This window comes from Penicillium antarcticum (genome assembly GCF_028974205.1).
Source record: "Penicillium antarcticum strain IBT 31339 chromosome Unknown utg000005l_segment0_segment0, whole genome shotgun sequence".
In the NCBI taxonomy this organism is placed as follows: domain Eukaryota; kingdom Fungi; phylum Ascomycota; class Eurotiomycetes; order Eurotiales; family Aspergillaceae; genus Penicillium; species Penicillium antarcticum.
Window position 1 is genome coordinate 1,989,348 of NW_026695303.1, and position 17,804 is coordinate 2,007,151.

A 17,804-nucleotide genomic window follows, 5' to 3' on the forward strand; every position below is an offset into this window, starting at 1 on the left:
ATTGAGCGTTTGATGATACCCATCTACTGTAATGCCCCCTTCGTCGTGTTTATTTTGGATTGGTCTCTTTCTGGCCTTTTTTTTTGTTTTTTTGTTTTTTTTTTTTGTACGATGTGAATTTGTACGATGTGAGAACACAAATAATGTGTCTGAAGGTTTCTATGTATAGTTCCTTGTTTTGATAGTAATGCAAGCGTCTGATCTTCTCTCCTTTGATACTGCGTCTTCATCATAGGAATCAGCATATGAAAAACCATCACAAGCTCATAAAATATTCATTGAAAGTCAGTCAGTATATCATCTACTACACACTTCATCAGGCAGCAAACCGACTTGCGCTTCCGCAACTCCGGGCCCAACCAATACAAAGCAAAAGTCCCAAAAACACACGGCACAGTCAAAACCCCAACCAAACTCGTCCCCCTCGCAACCCCAAGGTTGCGATACAACGGCCCAGACCACAAAATGGCCGCAAAAGCAAGAGTCGACCGGGCAAAGTCATTCATAGCAAACAAACTCGCCGAATGACTCGGATATGCAACAGCCATGTAACCAAACATACACTGCAGAAGTGTAATCACACCCATCATGATAAGCATGAATCCAACTGTAGGCACCGTCCAATGAATATCAGCCCGCGAAGTCCATGCAAAGAGATACATCCCCGTTGGAACGAACAGGGCGATGAATAAGGCAGGAATGAGTCTTCGTTCTGGGGGTGGGAAATTGCCATTGCGGATGGGCTGTGCGATATGGTAGTGGATGAAGAGGCAGTAGAATGGCATGACGATGAGTACGGCGATGATTGCTGCAAGGAAGACGAGGCCCATGTTTGCCGTGCTCATGTTATAGATTCCTTGGTATACGAGTGGGAATACCTCGAAGAATGAGTAGAAGATGGCGTATATTAGGGCTATGTATAGAGTTGTGAAAAGAATAGCTGGGTCTAGGGCATTGATTTTCCATGGGGTAATCAGTGCTCCGTGGACGAGGGTTCTGATTGAGTATCTGCTGCTGTCGATCTCTGATGAGGCTTTGAAGGATTGGTTTCCGGTCCGGGTTCGGAGGCGTGCTGCGCGTTGGTGCAAGATTGTGGGGACCGAGGTCTCCGGAAGGAATAGCTACAATATCATTAGCATATACTGTAAAGCACTTGTGAGAGGATAGTGAACAAACCAGCAAGACAGGGCGCCGCGCCCCAGAGAATCTCCCACATAGACCACTTCCAACCATTGACCGTGATGCTGAATCCCGCTATGCAAGGCGCTATTGCAGGTGCCGCCACTGCACAGATACCCCATATCCATAGCCCATACGGTATATTGACTAGCTCTGTGATATCTGTCAAGGATGCAGCACCGGTGGCTAAACATGGAGACCCGAAGAAGCCCTGAAGGAAGCGCAGAATAAGAAACCACGAAACATTGTCAAGTGCCACGGCTACTCCACTGACAAGAACAAAAAGTGCCATGGAAATGACATATGGAGGATTCCGACCAATAGCTGGGATCTCAGATAATGGACTGAACAGCAAGACTCCGACTCCATATCCAAGAAGAACAAGCGCCAGGCCGAATGAGCCTACTGATGTAGGCACCTCATATGTATCCATGAACTCCGGCTGAGCTGCCGAGAAGATTGAAGACGGCATATACACGATGAATGTATAGAAATTGATCTGAAAATAAACCACGAACTTGATCCAGGACGGGCAACAATGTGGGTTATCTTGGTCTTGGGAGTCGTACCAGGAAACCAAAATCGTGCCGTCGGGTCTGATCTCGGGATGAAGCCCTCTAGGCGTTGGATTCGACGACCCCGAGTCGATGATGGAGTGGTGGTCTTCGTTGCTCAATATCCCCTTATGTATCTCCGTTGCTAAGGGGGATGTCTGAGAACTAGCGACAGACAGATAGGAGAGATATTCTGGTGGGAGAGTGAAGCCAGCTTATTCTTCGGGGAATCGACATAGTCGACCTTTTGATAGCCAACGAGCTACCTTGCCAAATGTTGTACTTGGTAGAATCCGTGACATGGATGATATGCCCGGCTGAGTAGAAGATGTGGAGTGATGAGAGGGAGGAAAGGGACCCAAGTCGCGTTTGACTGAGGGCCTTTCCGGAAATCTGGAGTTGTTGCCGGGTACAACTAGAGCTAGCGAGCAAGACATGACGAAATGAGGATTTTGTAGGACAGAGTCGAAATGATCCTTCGCTATTTTCAAGTAAAAGACTAGCAGGCATCACTATCGGCATGCCCACGCCTTGCTCAGATCGATCAAGGAAGATCATGGGCGATCTCTAGCTGGAAAGTGGCGCTACTTCCACAATCTGACTTTAGCGCTGCATGATGCATGCTGCACGGTGCATATGTGAGGCAAATGAGCTGCCGTACGGAATGGTATTGCTTCGTAACTTGCAGAAGAAGCTTGTATCTAAAAAGAATGTGGGTATCTCGATTGACTTAGATCTGCGTGATGCATGTTTCCTACTAGTAAGATATAGAGAGTGGGGAGAGGTGATGAGGTGGGTCAACTGTACTCCACAGCGAGAAAGGAGGTATTCTCCCCTGTGATTTGGGAATTTGCTTGATTTGATTGGAAGTCTGAAGCATGCAATGCTGTATTCTGGCTGAGATTAAAGAATGCTGAAAACGACAATTGGCAGAGTGAGCAACTTCACCGCTATTTGGACAAAACACATTTTCAGATGAAGTTCAATCAGCCACAACAGCTGAGGCACACCGAATGCCTTCAATGTACTGCCAAATGCAGCAACTCCTCGGGGTATATTTCTTGCTCCGAGCAGCTCTGCAATTGTCGACCCGCGTTGCTTTGTCGGAGAAGGAATAATTGTCTCTAAATTACCCGGTAGAAGACTTGCTTCGCTCAATATGAGAGATATAGACGCTGGCAGTAGTCCCAATAAGCGGAATGCAAGCATAAAAACCACGACACAAACCTCAGCACCGGCTCGTCTGCTCGTGGACATTGGCATTTCCTTCCCGCGAAAGATCAACTCTTGTATAAGACTATAAGCCTCGTTCATCAACGCTTGACATATCCCATATGTAAAACTGGGGACTGCTAAGCGTATCCATGTTTTTTGGACTGCATCTCCTTTCAAAGAAAGAATTCGAGGTCGGGGTGCTGAGATGGTAGCACAGGTCCAGATCAAATGAAACTTGCACAAGAGAATAGAGGAAGTGGCGTACGCAAATGGTATCAGCAATTTGTGTCTGAAGATTGAGTATTCCAAGCAAGTTTTGATGAAATAATGAGTAATCTGATAGAAGACGCCTATCACCAGCGCACGAGAGAATGTGGACAAGCTCTGTGTCTCATAAATGATACGTATGGCTTTGTTGATGGATCGCAAGCTTAGAGGCCGTTTGCCTCCCCTTTCTTGATCTGAAAACGCCCCATCCGTTTGCGCAATCTCAAGAATTAACAGCGTTGCTACTACATGGCCAAGAATATAACGAACCTTGTCAAGCATTTGAATCAGTCAGGTCAACCAGGAGACAGGGCCAGAGCAAAATCTTACTAAGATCAAAATCGAAAGCTGGCTAGAAATCAGAGCCAAGGAAGTAAATGTGAACTCTTTTGGTGCCGTTGTAGAGTGAGAAATATCGTTGAATGAGCTTAGTAGATTGCCATCTCCACCTGGGCTGATCAAAATGTTCAATATCTGCGAGGGCAGTCTGGCAAATGCGATCCGACTTAAAGTGGAAAGCATTCTGAATGCCAACGGAAAGTGAAATTGTAAGAATTCTTGTTTTGAATGAAGCTCGAAATCAACATTAACGCTGCTGCCTAATTTGGTACTAAATGCAACAAGCTCCAAGTAGTTGGCGTAGAACTAGACAGCTATCACACATTCTGTGTGTCTAATTTCTTTACAAACCACTCAACCAAGTGCTTAACGGTAGGATGGTTCCAAGCCAGCGTTGGGGGAACAGGAATCTTCAAAGTCTGCTGAAGTTGCCGTCTAAAGGCGACGCTCATGACAGAATCCAACCCAAGATCACTCATTGCAGCTCTAGAATCTGCATCACTGGGAGAGAGCTGGAGCACACTGGCAACACATGATCGAATGTGCTCATCTAGATATGTCCGCAGCTCAGGCCCCGAAGAAGGAATCGTGTTGGAGGTCTCACTGTTCAAAGACCCGTCGCCTTGCGCGTTGACATCCAATGAACGAGTGACAATGTCCTGCAAAACAGGAGATGGAACCGGCTCATTTGAACCCAATGCGCGGGTGCGAAGCACAACTCCATGGTCCAAGTCATACTGTGCGAGATGATTCCAAGCCTGGAAAGCTTCGTTGCGTGTAATATCCGTGATTCCCTTGCCCTCTAGCTCAGCAGCAACGAACTCGGAGTCACTTCCCATGCCCATTTCCTTCCAGGATGTCCATTGGAAAGAGACCGAATTCTCGCCCAGGTGTCGACGATGGGTAGCTAATGTGTCGAGGAAGGTGTTCGCACTCCCGTACGATCCTTGACCCGGAAATCCGAGCAATTGCCCACAGGAGGAGAATAGCAGAAAGAAGTCGAGAGTACCAGGGGGGAAAGCCTCGTGTAAGACAAGGGCACCATTGACCTTCGGGGCGAAGACTCGATGGAAAGCAGTCTGTATGCTCTCCAGTATCAACTCATTTTCCAAAACACCAGCTGCGTGCACTACACCCACGACTGGTGGAAGATCAAGTCTTTGTAATCCATTGAGTAGCTCGCGTGTTGCAGTAGGTGCACTGATATCAAGGGCCAAGGCGTGAACGGATACACCCCGCTGCTCCAGATCTTGGATCTTGGCGATGATTGGCTGTAGGTCTACTTGGACGTTATTCCAGGTTGACCGTGGTGGGAGCGAGCGACGGGATAGGAAAACCAGTCGTTGAGCTCCATTCTCCGCGAGGAACTCCGCAGTTGCAAGCCCGAGAGCATCCATGCCACCTGTTACGAGGTATGTTCCTTGGGGACGAGGAAGAGAGCGGCATATTGGCTGGGTTCGAAGATCTGTCGGGAGAGCGCGCAGTCTAGCAGTTCGTGGTACTCCATCAAGAACTCGGATAACATCCGCATCCTGAATGTACTTTATTGTTGTGAGAGGAACCGCGTAGTTCTCACTGTCGATGAGACCACCAAAGTCGTCTGGGTGTTCACTTGCAATCACTCTGCTGAGACCGACCAATGGAGCATTTGCAAGTGCCGCTGCTGACTGACCTTGCATGACATTTGTCGTCGAAGTAAACACCTTGACTGGGGATGAAGCGTGAACAGCACACTTCATGATTTGAAGAAGTTGACAGGTATGATTCTTAGTAGCTTCAAACACCTCTGCAAAGGACGCAACCTCGGCTGGGATGTATGCAATAGCCGTTGATTCTGCAAAAGTACTGTCTAAGAAGGACTGGAGCTCATCTGGTCCTGAGACTTGAAGCAACTTAACATGGCCAGGAAGAGAGCTAGCATACTTTTGCATCAGGGAAGGATCACCTGACACCAGAATAAGTTGTTCAATTCGGAGAGGCTCTTCCGCTGGCCTAGCTGGAGGCCAAGCAACTCGGTGGACCAAGCCACGCACAGTTTTATTAGTGCCCGTGGTGCCTTCAATCTCGGAGAATTGCATGCACGTAAATTTGACGAGCAGATCGCCCTGGTCATCAAGGATTCGAACATCTGAGCAAGATTCACTGCTGGGGTTTCTCCGAACATGAACCCAGCCAAGCTTAGGCGGACTATGATTCGTGAAAATATCGACTTGCTGAACCTGTGACGGCATTCGCAAGCGAGCTTTCTCAAAGAAGATACACGATCCGATAGAAGTCGCCGCATCCAAGAATGGTGCCCAAGACGATTGATCCCAGTCAAATACATCAACACCAGGTGCCACATCAACTCTTGCGATCATCTCTGATGAGTCACCATAATGCTCAAGCACCTTCCAAGGGAAACCCATAGCTGACACTCCGACACTGGCCAAATAGTCGATGGTGAAGCTGTCTGGCTGCCGCTTTCTGGATCGACATCCCGACTCGCTCAGGTCAATTTTCTCCTCATCTAAGGCAGAGGTAACGTTCCATGATGCAGTCGTGTGAGTAAGCCATGAGCAGTCATCTGCATGTTCTGTGTGACTGAGTTGAGACATGATCCTCACTTTGTTCCCTTGGACCACAACTTGGATTGTCCTTTGGACATCGATGGCCAAGGGCACTTTCAAATAGATATTTTGCAATTGTCTTCCTCTTGTACTTTTCAAAAAAGTGTTCAAAAGACAAGCTGCAGGCACAATCTCAGTGCCGGAGACAGGGTGGTCTCCAGGGAAAGGTTTGGAGTCCTTGTCGAGAATACTGGTGTAGACCACAGTAGCAGTGCCGGCGACGGCAATACGGTGTCCAACGAGGCTATGCTGGTTGGTTTCATGTGATCCCATGCTTGTCAGATTGGATGAAACCTTAGGCAATGTTGGCTGATGTAGCCATGGTCCCGTTGGTAGGCCTTGAGCCCAAGGACCTGGCATTTGCGCCTTCCAGTCAATCTCGACTCCGCTGCAATGAAGCTGACCAAGGCAGTTTACAAGGCTTTTTTCAGCTGGTTGATCCCTTCGCAGAGTAGACGCAACCAAGAAATCCTCTATCTCGCCATCTAACAAGGTCTCGGTTACCGAATGCGAAACGAGAGGATGACTTGCCACCTTCAAGAATACTCTGTGGCCATCTTCAACAGCGCTTTCTACCGCATCTGTTAGTCTGACCGGGTTTATCATGTTCCTCATCCAGTACTCGGTATCTCGCAAGTCCTGGCTTTGGGGGTCTGCAAGAGCGGTCGAATATAGCTTCACGGAAGGCTTTGTAGGATGCAAAACATCCTGGAGGGCGCCTATCAAAGGCTTGCCCAGTGGGATCATCATAGGACTGTGAAAGCCGACATCTGTTTGAACACGGAATGTCTTGACGCCCTCTTCCTCATACATATCGGCAATCATCGTCGCTCCTAAGCCTTCTAGGCCCAATTCATGATATGTGTGGATTGGAGGAAGTGGACATGGAGCAATGGATTGAAGAGCTCAGGCAGATTAAGTCTCCGACGACAGAAGACCTTGCAGGGAAACCAGCCTTGACACTACTCGAGTTTTATCAGAGTCTAGTTGAAGGACAAGGGGCTCTATCTGTTCCCCTTGAAATGGAGCGCACGAAGGCCGCAAGTCCAACTATGAGATCGCTGCCTCCGATTACGCCTGATATGATGGCGAATTGGCTGAAGCAGTGGGCATTCTGATGATCTGGGCCTGAGCTTGGCATGAGGGTGTATAAAGTTGAGTATACATGAGTTTCGTCACATAGCTCTTTGCAATGTATAACTGGACAAGGAAATAACCATCTGCTGTGTGAACAGTAGTTCAGTGACGACGGGTCATGAATTGTAACAGGTTTAGTGTCTCATAACCGACAACTCTGTGATTCTCGAACACTCGGTGCAGTTAATCTAGTTACTCAATGGATTATCGTGCATTCATAGGGAGAATTTCATTATATGGGACGTTAGGAGATTTTTCTATGAAAGAGGTAGACGGGTGTCCCATGCACCCCCCATCCACCCCTCAACTCACAAGTCTATATGAGCAAGGTCAAGGACAGTCTAATCTACCCTTCGAAGACACTATGGTTAAGCTCAACACCCATATCCTTAGCCATATTCTGCATCTGAGCTTCAATATCATCCTCCATACCACCACCAAGATGCAAGAACTGGCGCACCTTGGTGAAGTAGAAGAAAATATCAGTCGTCAACAACACCATCCGGAAGATGAGGTGTCGTCCAAGGTTGCGGATCTTCTCAGCCAGCGGCAGATCCGGCGATTCGATGAGTGCACGCGAAGCCCAGATGCCTGTGATTTTGACACGGTTCACGGGCGAGCCTAGGAACTGGTTGTTTCCTTGGACGATACGCAGGTTGCGCCCGATGAAGATGAGTTCTTGTGGCCATTTGGTTTCATCGCCTAAGATTTGACGAACTGCCTTGCGCATTGCCTGTTGCATTTCGTAGTGTCGCTCAGCGCGTTCGGACTTGCTTAGACCGGAGATACCGCGTTGAGTCGACATGTCTCCGCCGCGGTAGGGGCGCATTAACGTTGCTGATGCGAAGATGTCTGGGTTATTCACGCCCCAGCTCTGGGCAACCTCGGTCAGCGTCTTGTTATCGAAGGTCAAGAGGGCTTTCCAAAATCGGGCATATTGGTGACGGAATCCGGGGTCCATGTGGATGTACAAGCCGTGGTCGATCAGGACGAGTTCCGGCTTTCCATTTGGCTTGCGGCGGATGAAGATGTTTCCAGGGTGTGGATCGCAGTGAACCCATCCCCATAGGAACATTTGGGCGGAGAACAGGTCAACCATGGTGGTCATCACATCTTTCAGTGACAATCCCAGGCCGCCGCGGTTCTTGTAGCCTCTCCAGAAGTCACGCTCTGGCTTGACCCTGGCAGCCTGCGGGTTCTTGTCTGCGGGTGTACCCTTCCGGTCCAATGGTGTCCCGTGGCAGCCTGGGCTTCCCTCGCGCCAACCACCGCGCCAGGGGCGCGTGATGGCTTCTTTGTCCCAGAGCCGCACGCCTTCTACCCATTCAGCGGTCATGACGCGCTTTGAACTCAGCTCACGGTATACCCGAGGGACGTACACGCGATCGCGCAGACGAGGTTCACCAGCCACTAACTTGGCCATGGTCTCCGAGTTGTCTGCCTCATTGACAAAGTCTGTCTCAAGTGAGAGTCTCTCGCTCACATATGGAACCAGTGTGTAGAAAGGAATATCAAACGTTTTGCTGTATACCCATGCCACAACCCTAGAAATCCAAAGTTAGGACACACTCATACCGTGATTAAAGGATTAAAAACTCACTTGAAAGCCCAGAGGTCCCAGGCTACTTGCTCTACGATCTCTCGCTTCTGAATCTTGATAGCAACTTCCCGGCCATCCTGCAAACGAGCCCAGTGGACCTGAGCAACACTCGCACTAGCTCTGGCTCGTCGCTCCATAACACCTTTCCCAGCTTCGCCGGTAAACGAAACTCCAAAGACCTCCTCAGGGGACTTGCCAAAGTCCTCACGAATGACCTTCTCAACATCCTTCCAATCATTCTGAGGCGCATCATCAAACATGCGCGAAAACATTTTCTGGAACTCAGGTGGTAGAATCGCAGATTGCATAGCGATAGCCTGTCCAATCTTCAAGTAAAGACCGCCATTATGCCGTAGCAGGTCTGATAACCGCTCAGCGTTCCGAGCATGCACAGCAGCAATAGAACTAGCCAGCGGGGGGTGTGGACGAAAATTGATTTTGTAGTCGAGGGCGACAAGAAGACCGAGGGAGAAGGTGCGGGCGGTGCGGGTCAGCGATAGCGCATAGAACTGCCTGTCAATGCCGTAGATCACGCCCGTTGCGAGTGTGACGTAGACGATGCGGCGCAGCCATTTCCGGGTTCTTGTATATGACTTTGCTGCTGTTGGTTTGCCTAGAGAGCTTGGGGAGGGTGGTACGAAGGGTTGGAATTGGCCTGGGTGGGCGTATCGTCGGGGTTGGGGGCGCCAAATAGAGGGACGCAGGGCAGGCCGCAAAGTGCGGAGAAGCGTCGGGGACGCCATAAAGAGAGGAGGTTGATTCTGGATCACTGCATGGTTTTTGATTATTCAACAGGGTCTGGAAGAGACCTTCGGGGAGTATTGAGAGAAGGAGAGTCAGATCCGGAGGTCGAAGTTCGGCCTGTCGTCATCCGCGGTGACTGCCGCGAAGTCGGAGTCGGAGTTAAGGCATTTGGAGATTCGGTGATTATTGCTTTGCTTTGCTTTGCTTTATTGTTATGATTTATGTGACAGAGGCTATTATTCCGGGATTATATATACATAAAGGTATCTATAGATTATCCAATATTCATCTTCAGTTCGCCATCACAGCTCATCATGGTCAAATGGCCCCAACTGGTCGCAAACGGCAGCATATTCTCTCATATTGTTGGGAATAGTCTCATCCCAAAGCTTATCACTCTCCAAAAACTTCAGCTGCTCCTTGCACGAGGCATCAGAGGCCATTGGGATCAGCACAGGCAAGTGCTTGATGGAAGCCTTGAGGAAATTGCGCTTGAAGCAGTTGCCAAAGCCAGCCAGGATCTCTGGGTCCGAGCAGATATGTCGACCCCCACCAAGCATCGGGCCGCAGTTCTGCTTGATGGTGACGGCCACGTCGTCGCCCATTTTCAGTAGCGCCTCTTCTTTGTGTGGGACGTTCATGCGCTGCATAAGGCTCCGCACGGCCGGGACGAATGTGTTGTTTCGGGTCCAGAGATCCCAGTGGGGAACTGTCGGTTTGCATCCTTGATCACAGATCTCACTCTGGAACTTGTTGAAGAGGTGAGTCGGTCGGCCGACGAGCGCGGAGACGACTTTGAAGCATGATGCACCGATCGCGGATACGCACACAGGGGAGACAAGGAGGACGAGTAGCAAGACGAAAGCATTGTGAGAGGGGCGCATGGTGAGAAATTAGTGAAATTAATGAGAGAGAAAGAGGCAGAGGTTGCGATTGGAAGATCTTTAGGAAGAGATTCCCCCACATTAGTGGAGACATATAAGCTCATCGATTTTCGCTGTCTAAGTTTACTTGCACTTGCTCTTGCATTTTCTTTTCTCATAAGTTTTCGGCTTCAAATTTACCATGGATCCCTTGAACCCAGCTCGTCATGATCCTTTCAGGTACTTTCCTCATGTCATGTTGCTCGAGCCGCGGCTATATTGCAACAGAGACCAAGCTGAAACATGTGACCGCTAACATGGGTCTAAACAGTGATGAAAGCGATGACTTTCCAATTGTAAACCTCGAAGAGGTAGACTCGCTGGATGCAATTGTCATCATTGACAATGAGCTGGATCCGCTCTCGCCCCCGGCGCCAGGTACCGTGCAGGTCACTGGAAACCTGGGAACTGTCGCCATGATGTCCCAACACAAATTGAGTGACCGCGGAGGCGCCTGGAAGGAATTAAGATTGGAAGACGTCTGCTGCTCAGCTCATGGCCTGTCAATTCTTGTCGTGAGTTATCTCACTGAAGTGGATGTGGACCAGTGCTAAGCATTTGATAGACAGCCACCAAAGGCGATAAGAAACATGCTATTCTCTTTGATGCTGGTCCTGAGGAGGATGCATGGGAACGAAATGTGAAACGACTTCGACCGAATCTCTCCTCGGTGGAAGTCATCCAACTATCTCACTGGCATCGAGATCACTCCGGTTTGTGACCATGATAGACAGCACGTCTAGTTGCATGTTCGCTGTTCTGACTATTAATCAGGTGGTCTCCCTCAAGCTATCCGCATGATCAACGAGGCCAAAAAAGCTCAGGGCCGCTCCGACGAGATCATCGTGGACTTGCATCCCGATCGGCCGGTATACAGAGGTATTGCTCTGCCGGAAGTGACGATATCCCTTGAGGCAGATCCGACCTTCAAGGAATTAGAATACGCAGGGTCATCTGTTGATAAAAGAGCTGAGCCACACACCGTGTTGGATAACTTCTTCCTCATCTCAGGGGAGATCCCTCGAGTAACACCGTACGAGACAGGTCTGCGAAATGCAGTACGATATGACCCCGATGAGAATGATTGGTTCTCTGATGAAAGTATAACCGATGAGCGGTCTCTCATCTGTAGCTTGAAGGGTGCGTGGATATCTATCCCATATCTTGGAATTCATACTAACAACACCTCTAGACAAGGGCCTGGTCGTCTTCACAGGGTGCAGTCACGCAGGTGTAGTAAACACAGTGAAGCACGCTGTACAACTGACTGGCGGAAAAGCCCCTGTCCACGCCGTAGTAGGCGGATTCCATCTGGCCATGAGTGAACCAGATCAGATCGAGAGCACAGTAACCGACTTAAAGAAGCTCGATCCAGCCGTCCTCATGCCAGGCCACTGCTCAGGCTGGCGCGCCAAGTTCGCCATTGAGAAACATATGCCAGGTTTGATGGTCCCGTGCACTGTAGGATCGAGAATCGCGTTCTGATTGCTGTCATCTTGATACAACGGGGTTTTCACCCGTTCCTTGCACCATCGTGTCTCCACGTGGTTGCAGGATGCAGGGACTGATCCGAGACAGCGTGACATAGGTTGCTTAGAGCAACAGCTCTAATCAAGGTCAATCAAGGGGACTATTTCGTCATTGGTCCTCGGCATAGCTTGCTCTTTTTCATTCCGATTATCTCTGACATCACACGCGCTCCTTGCTGCATTCCTGTAAGATCGGGAGAATGCGGGCTAGCTGCTAGTGACTAGTAGATCAATGGTAATAGTTACAATACTGGTGATGTTGAACTACTGGTGATGTTGAACTACTGGAGATGGAGAGTGGACATTGGTCTAACAAGCTGGGTTCAGCGATGCTCGTAGCGTGGTAGATGAGTAAACTCAGCCAGACGTTTTGTTAAATATATATCCAGGTCAGAGGCATACTGGGCTATAGAGTAGATGCATCTGCTGAATAGGGGGTCATTATATATATCTTGAGGGTGCTGTATATTCATCTATCTATGGTGCCCATGATATATATCTGATAACACAACATATATCGACATCGACCCACGATATCAGGTAGACATAAACCCTGATATAAAGCAAAATTATCACTGAAATTATATGGAGTATATCCATTTATTCCAGAAAAGGTGACAACTTTTACATCGCGCATGTTTAAACTGGCCGACAAGCGTACAACTCCCGATGCACTCTCGAACAAGCACATCGACCCAGACTTTTCCATATGGCCGCATCCCTGCTATAGGGTAATCACAAAGCAAACCTCATACCTACAAAATACAGTGTAACTAGCAGCAAGAAGCTGGCTGAGGTCAGCCGGGCGAAATCTGCAGCGCCCAGGGCGCTGTCCTACAAGCCAAGATCCCCTAGAAGCACAATACCTACCGATCAACTACAGTAAGAAGCCCAAGACTCTTCGACAATAGACCGCCATCTTGGCCAGAGGAAACAAATGCCTCACTGACACCGCAAGCACGCACCAAGTCTGACTACACCCCTGGCAGAAACACACTTTCAATAGACTAAGCACTCTATTCGACAGTAATCTGCACATGCACATCCCGAATGTAACTCCGATCCCGCCTGTAACTACACGGAGTACAGTACCAAGTGCATGAGAGGAAGCATGCACACTGCCCCCGCCAAGATGCGAACATTACAATGACCAGCCCTTGCGCCAGTCTTCCCTCTCCTCTCCACCCCCACGGAGATCAAATCCCATACCAAAATGCACACTGTTATCAGCTGTGCGTATCGGACTCCGACAGTAAAAAAGGGGGTTGGGTTTAGGCGCCATGCTTGCCAAGACGATAATGCGGAAGGGATGCACGGCGCGTCTTGGCGGGGGTTGCTTGGAACTTGGTGGACCGGTACGAGAGAGAAGTAGATCAGCCGATCAAGGGTTTAGAGTAAGTTGGCATTGGCATTGGCATTGTTTTACCCCGTGTATACAATAACTTACAGTAGTCTGACCTTGTCTATTGCCAAGAGGTCTTTGAATAGTGTCTGTTTTGTTTTTGGGAGACGCTGAGCGCCAAGAATGATTGCCCGGAGAGGACGGGGATGAGGCGCGAGGATCTGCTTTGCACTGATTTTAGGATCTCGGGGGAATCCTGTCTCTCCCTTTTTTGCCATGACCATGTGATGTATTCATTCCATGATTCTTGATTCTGATGCTCTTCCTAATGGAGTAAAACGCATCGGAGCCTGCATGTCATCAAGCCCCGACTGACTACAAATTATTGATAGTTCGGGACCCACGATGAGAACATGGACAGTAACATCGGGAAGTCGAGCTCCTGCCCCCCTTCCCTTGAATTCAAAGCATGTCTCATAATTGGGCAATGCCGTGTATCCAATCCGGTTAGCCAAGGAAACCCAGAAACTCAGATGCACACTGTTGACAACTGGAGCATTATTGCGCCCCCCTCTAACATGTATTGATGCTTGGATCTTGGCTCTGTCAGTTTATCGTCGATCATGCAGTCATGTCTCCCGTTATGGCAGGGGAAATACATCACCCGTCCATTCACAGTCCCGAATGCTATCTATAGATCCCTTCTTCTCTGCACGCCAGGCAGCATGGCTGATCACCACCCGCGTCCTCCGAACTGAAATCCCCACGAATTCATCCCTGCCTTTGCTTGGCAGACATGTACATGTCATTCGTACCGGGATGCGGTATAGTATAATCTCCCAAGTCTCAATAGGCCCGGGTACATGGTACCTGTAAATCTAGAACAGAATACTATTCCAATCTGTATGCACCCCCCCCCCCCCCCCAGATTTGTACCAGGCACCGGCAATAGTGGTCAATCGGCGCTAGTACCAGACGCAATTCAACGGTGGCTATGCAGCCTACGTGCTTCTCGCACAGATTGACAGATGATTTTCTCGCAGCCTGCCAGGCAGAATGATCCCACAATAAAAACAGTACTTCATGATGCCAGAGTGACGAATTGATGGAGTTACTGTGCACTGTTCTTCATAGAGTGATCTAAAATACTGGACGGAGTTTAGCCGATCAATAGTGGCAGTGACATTTGCAGTAGCGGGATTGTCGCAGTCTGAATCTGAATACGGAGTACGGGGTACACTATGACGTCTTACTTACAACTATATTGAAAATCCGAATCTCTAGAGAAAGGAAAGCAATGCATGTATCAGGTATGACAATAGGACCGTAAGACCAGCGTGCCCCTGTTACTAATAGACCCAGCCAAGAGGACATGTAATACCAGCATTTCTACTGCCACGGCGCGTGTGCATTGCACTCTATTGACGGTCATGGCGTATGATACTGGTCGGGTTACTTACCAATCGCGTCAAGCGACAACTACACGACCGTACCCGTAAGCTATCCTATGCTTGATGTCCATCTTAATCACCTCGGCTAAAATAGTGCTATACATAGCTCCATCGCTACTGTAGCGCGAAGTAGGGGGAATTGAACATAGTAGATAGGTATAGTCAGCGGTAGAGACTACCAAGGGAAGCATAGCGCATCGCGCATCGCGCACATACATCCCCAGACAGTTAGTACTCCATTCTTGCGTCACAGAAAGGGGGGCTGGTCAAACCACACCCCAAACAAACAACATGCTGTAATGTCTTACAGTAGAATGACAACATCGCGTCTCGCACTGCCCATGCCATTCCCCATATTCCAAACAGAGAAAGATGCCCCTGGATCAGACATCCGTACTTACTATACTGTATCTATCTCCGGGGGATGTCAGGCACGAGCCTTCCCCCCTCCTCCCCTCCCAGACCGGTTTGCAGACGCCAATCACCCCCAGTAAATAGTGATGTGCAAAAGATGGAGACAAACACAAGCGTAGATAAATCCCCTTGCGACATTCGCGGATACGGGAGGGTCTCTGTGCAATGGGATGTGGGGGGGGGGGGTTTGTTGCTTCTCCTGTCGATCACGGCCCGAAGGGGGAATTCTCAACATGTGGCCTTTTATGGTAATGTTTGGGGGCTGTTTGGGGTGAGGTTTCGCGTCGACGTGTTTTTGGTCTTTGTTTTGGGTTTGATGCTGCTATTCTTTGCCTTTTTGGGGAGTATGTTGTTATGTCATGGAAGAGGCTCGGCTGGTGAAGTCATACTGTACTACTGAGTACAGTGGGTATGGTTTGACATGCGAGCTATCTTTCCTTTTTTAGCTACTGTATGCTAGCTTTCTTTGCTGATCAATCTGTTGAAGATATACTATAGAGGGTGAATTGGTTAGTGGAGAATAGTGTAGACAGTGACACTACTTGTGCACCATAGTACGGAGTACACAATTCCACATGAATACTGTATGTAGTAACTCCCTGGAATCTCCGAGGCCAAACACCGACCGTGAACGAAAGTAAAGTAGCAGGGCAATCTTACGCCAAAGCCCGAGACTAGAATTGGTCTGGCCAAGTACTTGTTCTCGCTTTTCAGAGCGACCTGTGCGCGGAGACGTGTCCTGAAAATCCTCTCAAAGTGACCGTTCGATCGGCACAGGGGTTGTATGCAGCCAAGGAAGATACATTCAAGCAAATCTCAGGGTAACCGGCACGAGTCAGCTAACTATGAGCACACATAATCAGTATTGTGCCATATTGTGCCGAGCTGAATAGGGCTGATAAGGCGAACAAAATTCACTATGTGGATAGAAGCCCTCAAACGAATAAACGAATGAGACGACGAGATAATTTACCCGGCCATCGGCAAAAGAGGGCCAACCGCGTAAAAAAAAGGAACAAAGGAGGAAAAAAAGTCTTCGCACTGTGGCGACGATTTAGCGATTATCTACGTAGTATGGTACACAGTTAAACTACATGAAAAGAACACAACTCTGGTTCGAGATGTGAAACTGTAGCAGACGTGCCGAGTCCCGCGTGCCGCGTAGCCCGAAAAGCAGGACGGGTTTGAGACGGGATTCCGGCCGACACTGGCCGAGTTTAGTGAACAATTAAAGCAGAGACAGAAGACGGCCAAGACCGAGGCCGATTGAGTCGGACAGGTTGTCCAATAGTGTGGGCAGCTGGGGAATCCTCAATTATCGGAATGACTCGTACCTGGCCCTGAACGGTGAAAGGCGAAAAGCACGGACATAAGAGACATTGGACACCGATGACGATTATTGTTTTCGTTTGGGTATAGCTACACGCTATAGCATTGGAGCTACACCGTCTACAGTAGACAATGCTAGGGAAGGAAAGCGTTGAATACCAGAAGCTATGGCCATCGCGCCCCTCTTGCCGAAAAACGCTTGAATAGCTCTGTACTGGAGTAGTACAGTGGAAATAGGAATATAATAAGACGACTATCGTATACTGTACATGCCATGTAAGCTCTGGCTACATTGTACTATTTACGGGGCGAAATGAGTTGAAGGAGAGGCATTTTCCTAACCAGAGCTAAACCACGTTCATCTCGGCACCGGGGCCCCGTTTCAGGCCATTTGCCTTTTTGTTCTGCAGCGGGAGCTGCATGGCATCTTTCCTGAATAGGCCGAGGGTGAGGCCTTTCCCCTTGGCCGCTACAGTGTATCCGGGCAGACTCCGTACTTTGTCCTCCGTAGCATGCCTATTTCACCCGCTTTTGTTCTTTTTCTCCATGGGCAATAACGTAAATCCTGGGGTGGTGAACAAAGCTGGGCTTGGCGAACGGCACGTTGGGAATAGTGTGTATAGTATTTTTGTATTGGTACTGATATATATTATTTTGTGTGTATGAGATGGTGGTCGCTACTTAGTACACTGTGGAAAGCAATATTGCAATTGACACGGCATTGCTAGCCACGTAGAAGCAAGGAAAACCTCCGCGGATATCTAGAGGTGAAAGCCTAGTTGTACAGTAATGTGAGTCTGTACAGTATGTACAGAGCGACAGAAAATGCCTCACGATCTCGATCGGCAAATAGTCCTCGGACACCAGTCCGGTACCAATGATACCGTAATCAAGCAACGATTTGGCAGGCGGGCGATCGTCCAGTGGGGACAGCTCACGATGCTCCTCTGGCCCACCGGTGAGGGTTTGATTCAGATGGATATGGGCTCCTCTCTTCCGCAATTGGGGCGTCTGATTGCTGGGCACAGAGAGGGCCCATCGCACTAATTGCCCACTACTGTAGGTACACGCCTGCGCGGTGAAGCCAAGACTTGGGTCGATACACAGTGTGGGCTACATGTACAAGATAGTAACAGCCTATATGGGGGATAACTCGATTGTAACTATCAATT

The 17,804-nt window shown here is 49.1% G+C and overlaps 6 protein-coding genes across 6 annotated transcripts; 2 read left to right on the forward strand and 4 right to left on the reverse strand.

Moving 5' to 3' along the window:
• Window positions 1-275: 275 nt before the first annotated feature.
• N7508_005393 (uncharacterized protein) lies at window positions 276-1,651 on the reverse strand (the record flags this gene model as incomplete). The annotated part of the gene is made up of 2 exons (XM_058463459.1): window positions 276-1,121; window positions 1,154-1,651. 2 exons carry the CDS (start codon window positions 1,649-1,651, stop codon window positions 276-278), a joined length of 1,344 nt encoding a protein of 447 aa, XP_058319937.1.
• A 2,220-nt stretch (window positions 1,652-3,871) lies between these two features.
• Window positions 3,872-6,988, reverse strand: N7508_005394 (type I polyketide synthase; the record flags this gene model as incomplete). The annotated part of the gene is made up of 1 exon (XM_058463460.1): window positions 3,872-6,988. One exon carries the CDS (start codon window positions 6,986-6,988, stop codon window positions 3,872-3,874), a length of 3,117 nt encoding a protein of 1,038 aa, XP_058319938.1.
• Window positions 6,989-7,646: 658 nt separating this feature from the next.
• On the reverse strand, window positions 7,647-9,643 carry N7508_005395 (ABC1 kinase family protein; the record flags this gene model as incomplete). The annotated part of the gene is made up of 2 exons (XM_058463461.1): window positions 7,647-8,844; window positions 8,901-9,643. The coding sequence occupies 2 exons, from the start codon at window positions 9,641-9,643 to the stop codon at window positions 7,647-7,649; spliced, it is 1,941 nt and encodes a 646-aa protein (XP_058319939.1).
• A 303-nt stretch (window positions 9,644-9,946) lies between these two features.
• On the reverse strand, window positions 9,947-10,528 carry N7508_005396 (uncharacterized protein; the record flags this gene model as incomplete). The annotated part of the gene is made up of 1 exon (XM_058463462.1): window positions 9,947-10,528. The coding sequence occupies one exon, from the start codon at window positions 10,526-10,528 to the stop codon at window positions 9,947-9,949; it is 582 nt and encodes a 193-aa protein (XP_058319940.1).
• A 181-nt stretch (window positions 10,529-10,709) lies between these two features.
• N7508_005397 (MBL fold metallo-hydrolase) lies at window positions 10,710-12,052 on the forward strand (the record flags this gene model as incomplete). Its single annotated transcript, XM_058463463.1, has 5 exons — window positions 10,710-10,747; window positions 10,839-11,082; window positions 11,133-11,280; window positions 11,342-11,707; window positions 11,760-12,052. 5 exons carry the CDS (start codon window positions 10,710-10,712, stop codon window positions 12,050-12,052), a joined length of 1,089 nt encoding a protein of 362 aa, XP_058319941.1.
• Window positions 12,053-17,457: 5,405 nt separating this feature from the next.
• On the forward strand, window positions 17,458-17,679 carry N7508_005398 (uncharacterized protein; the record flags this gene model as incomplete). Its single annotated transcript, XM_058463464.1, has 1 exon — window positions 17,458-17,679. One exon carries the CDS (start codon window positions 17,458-17,460, stop codon window positions 17,677-17,679), a length of 222 nt encoding a protein of 73 aa, XP_058319942.1.
• Between the last annotated feature and the right edge of the window lie 125 nt (window positions 17,680-17,804).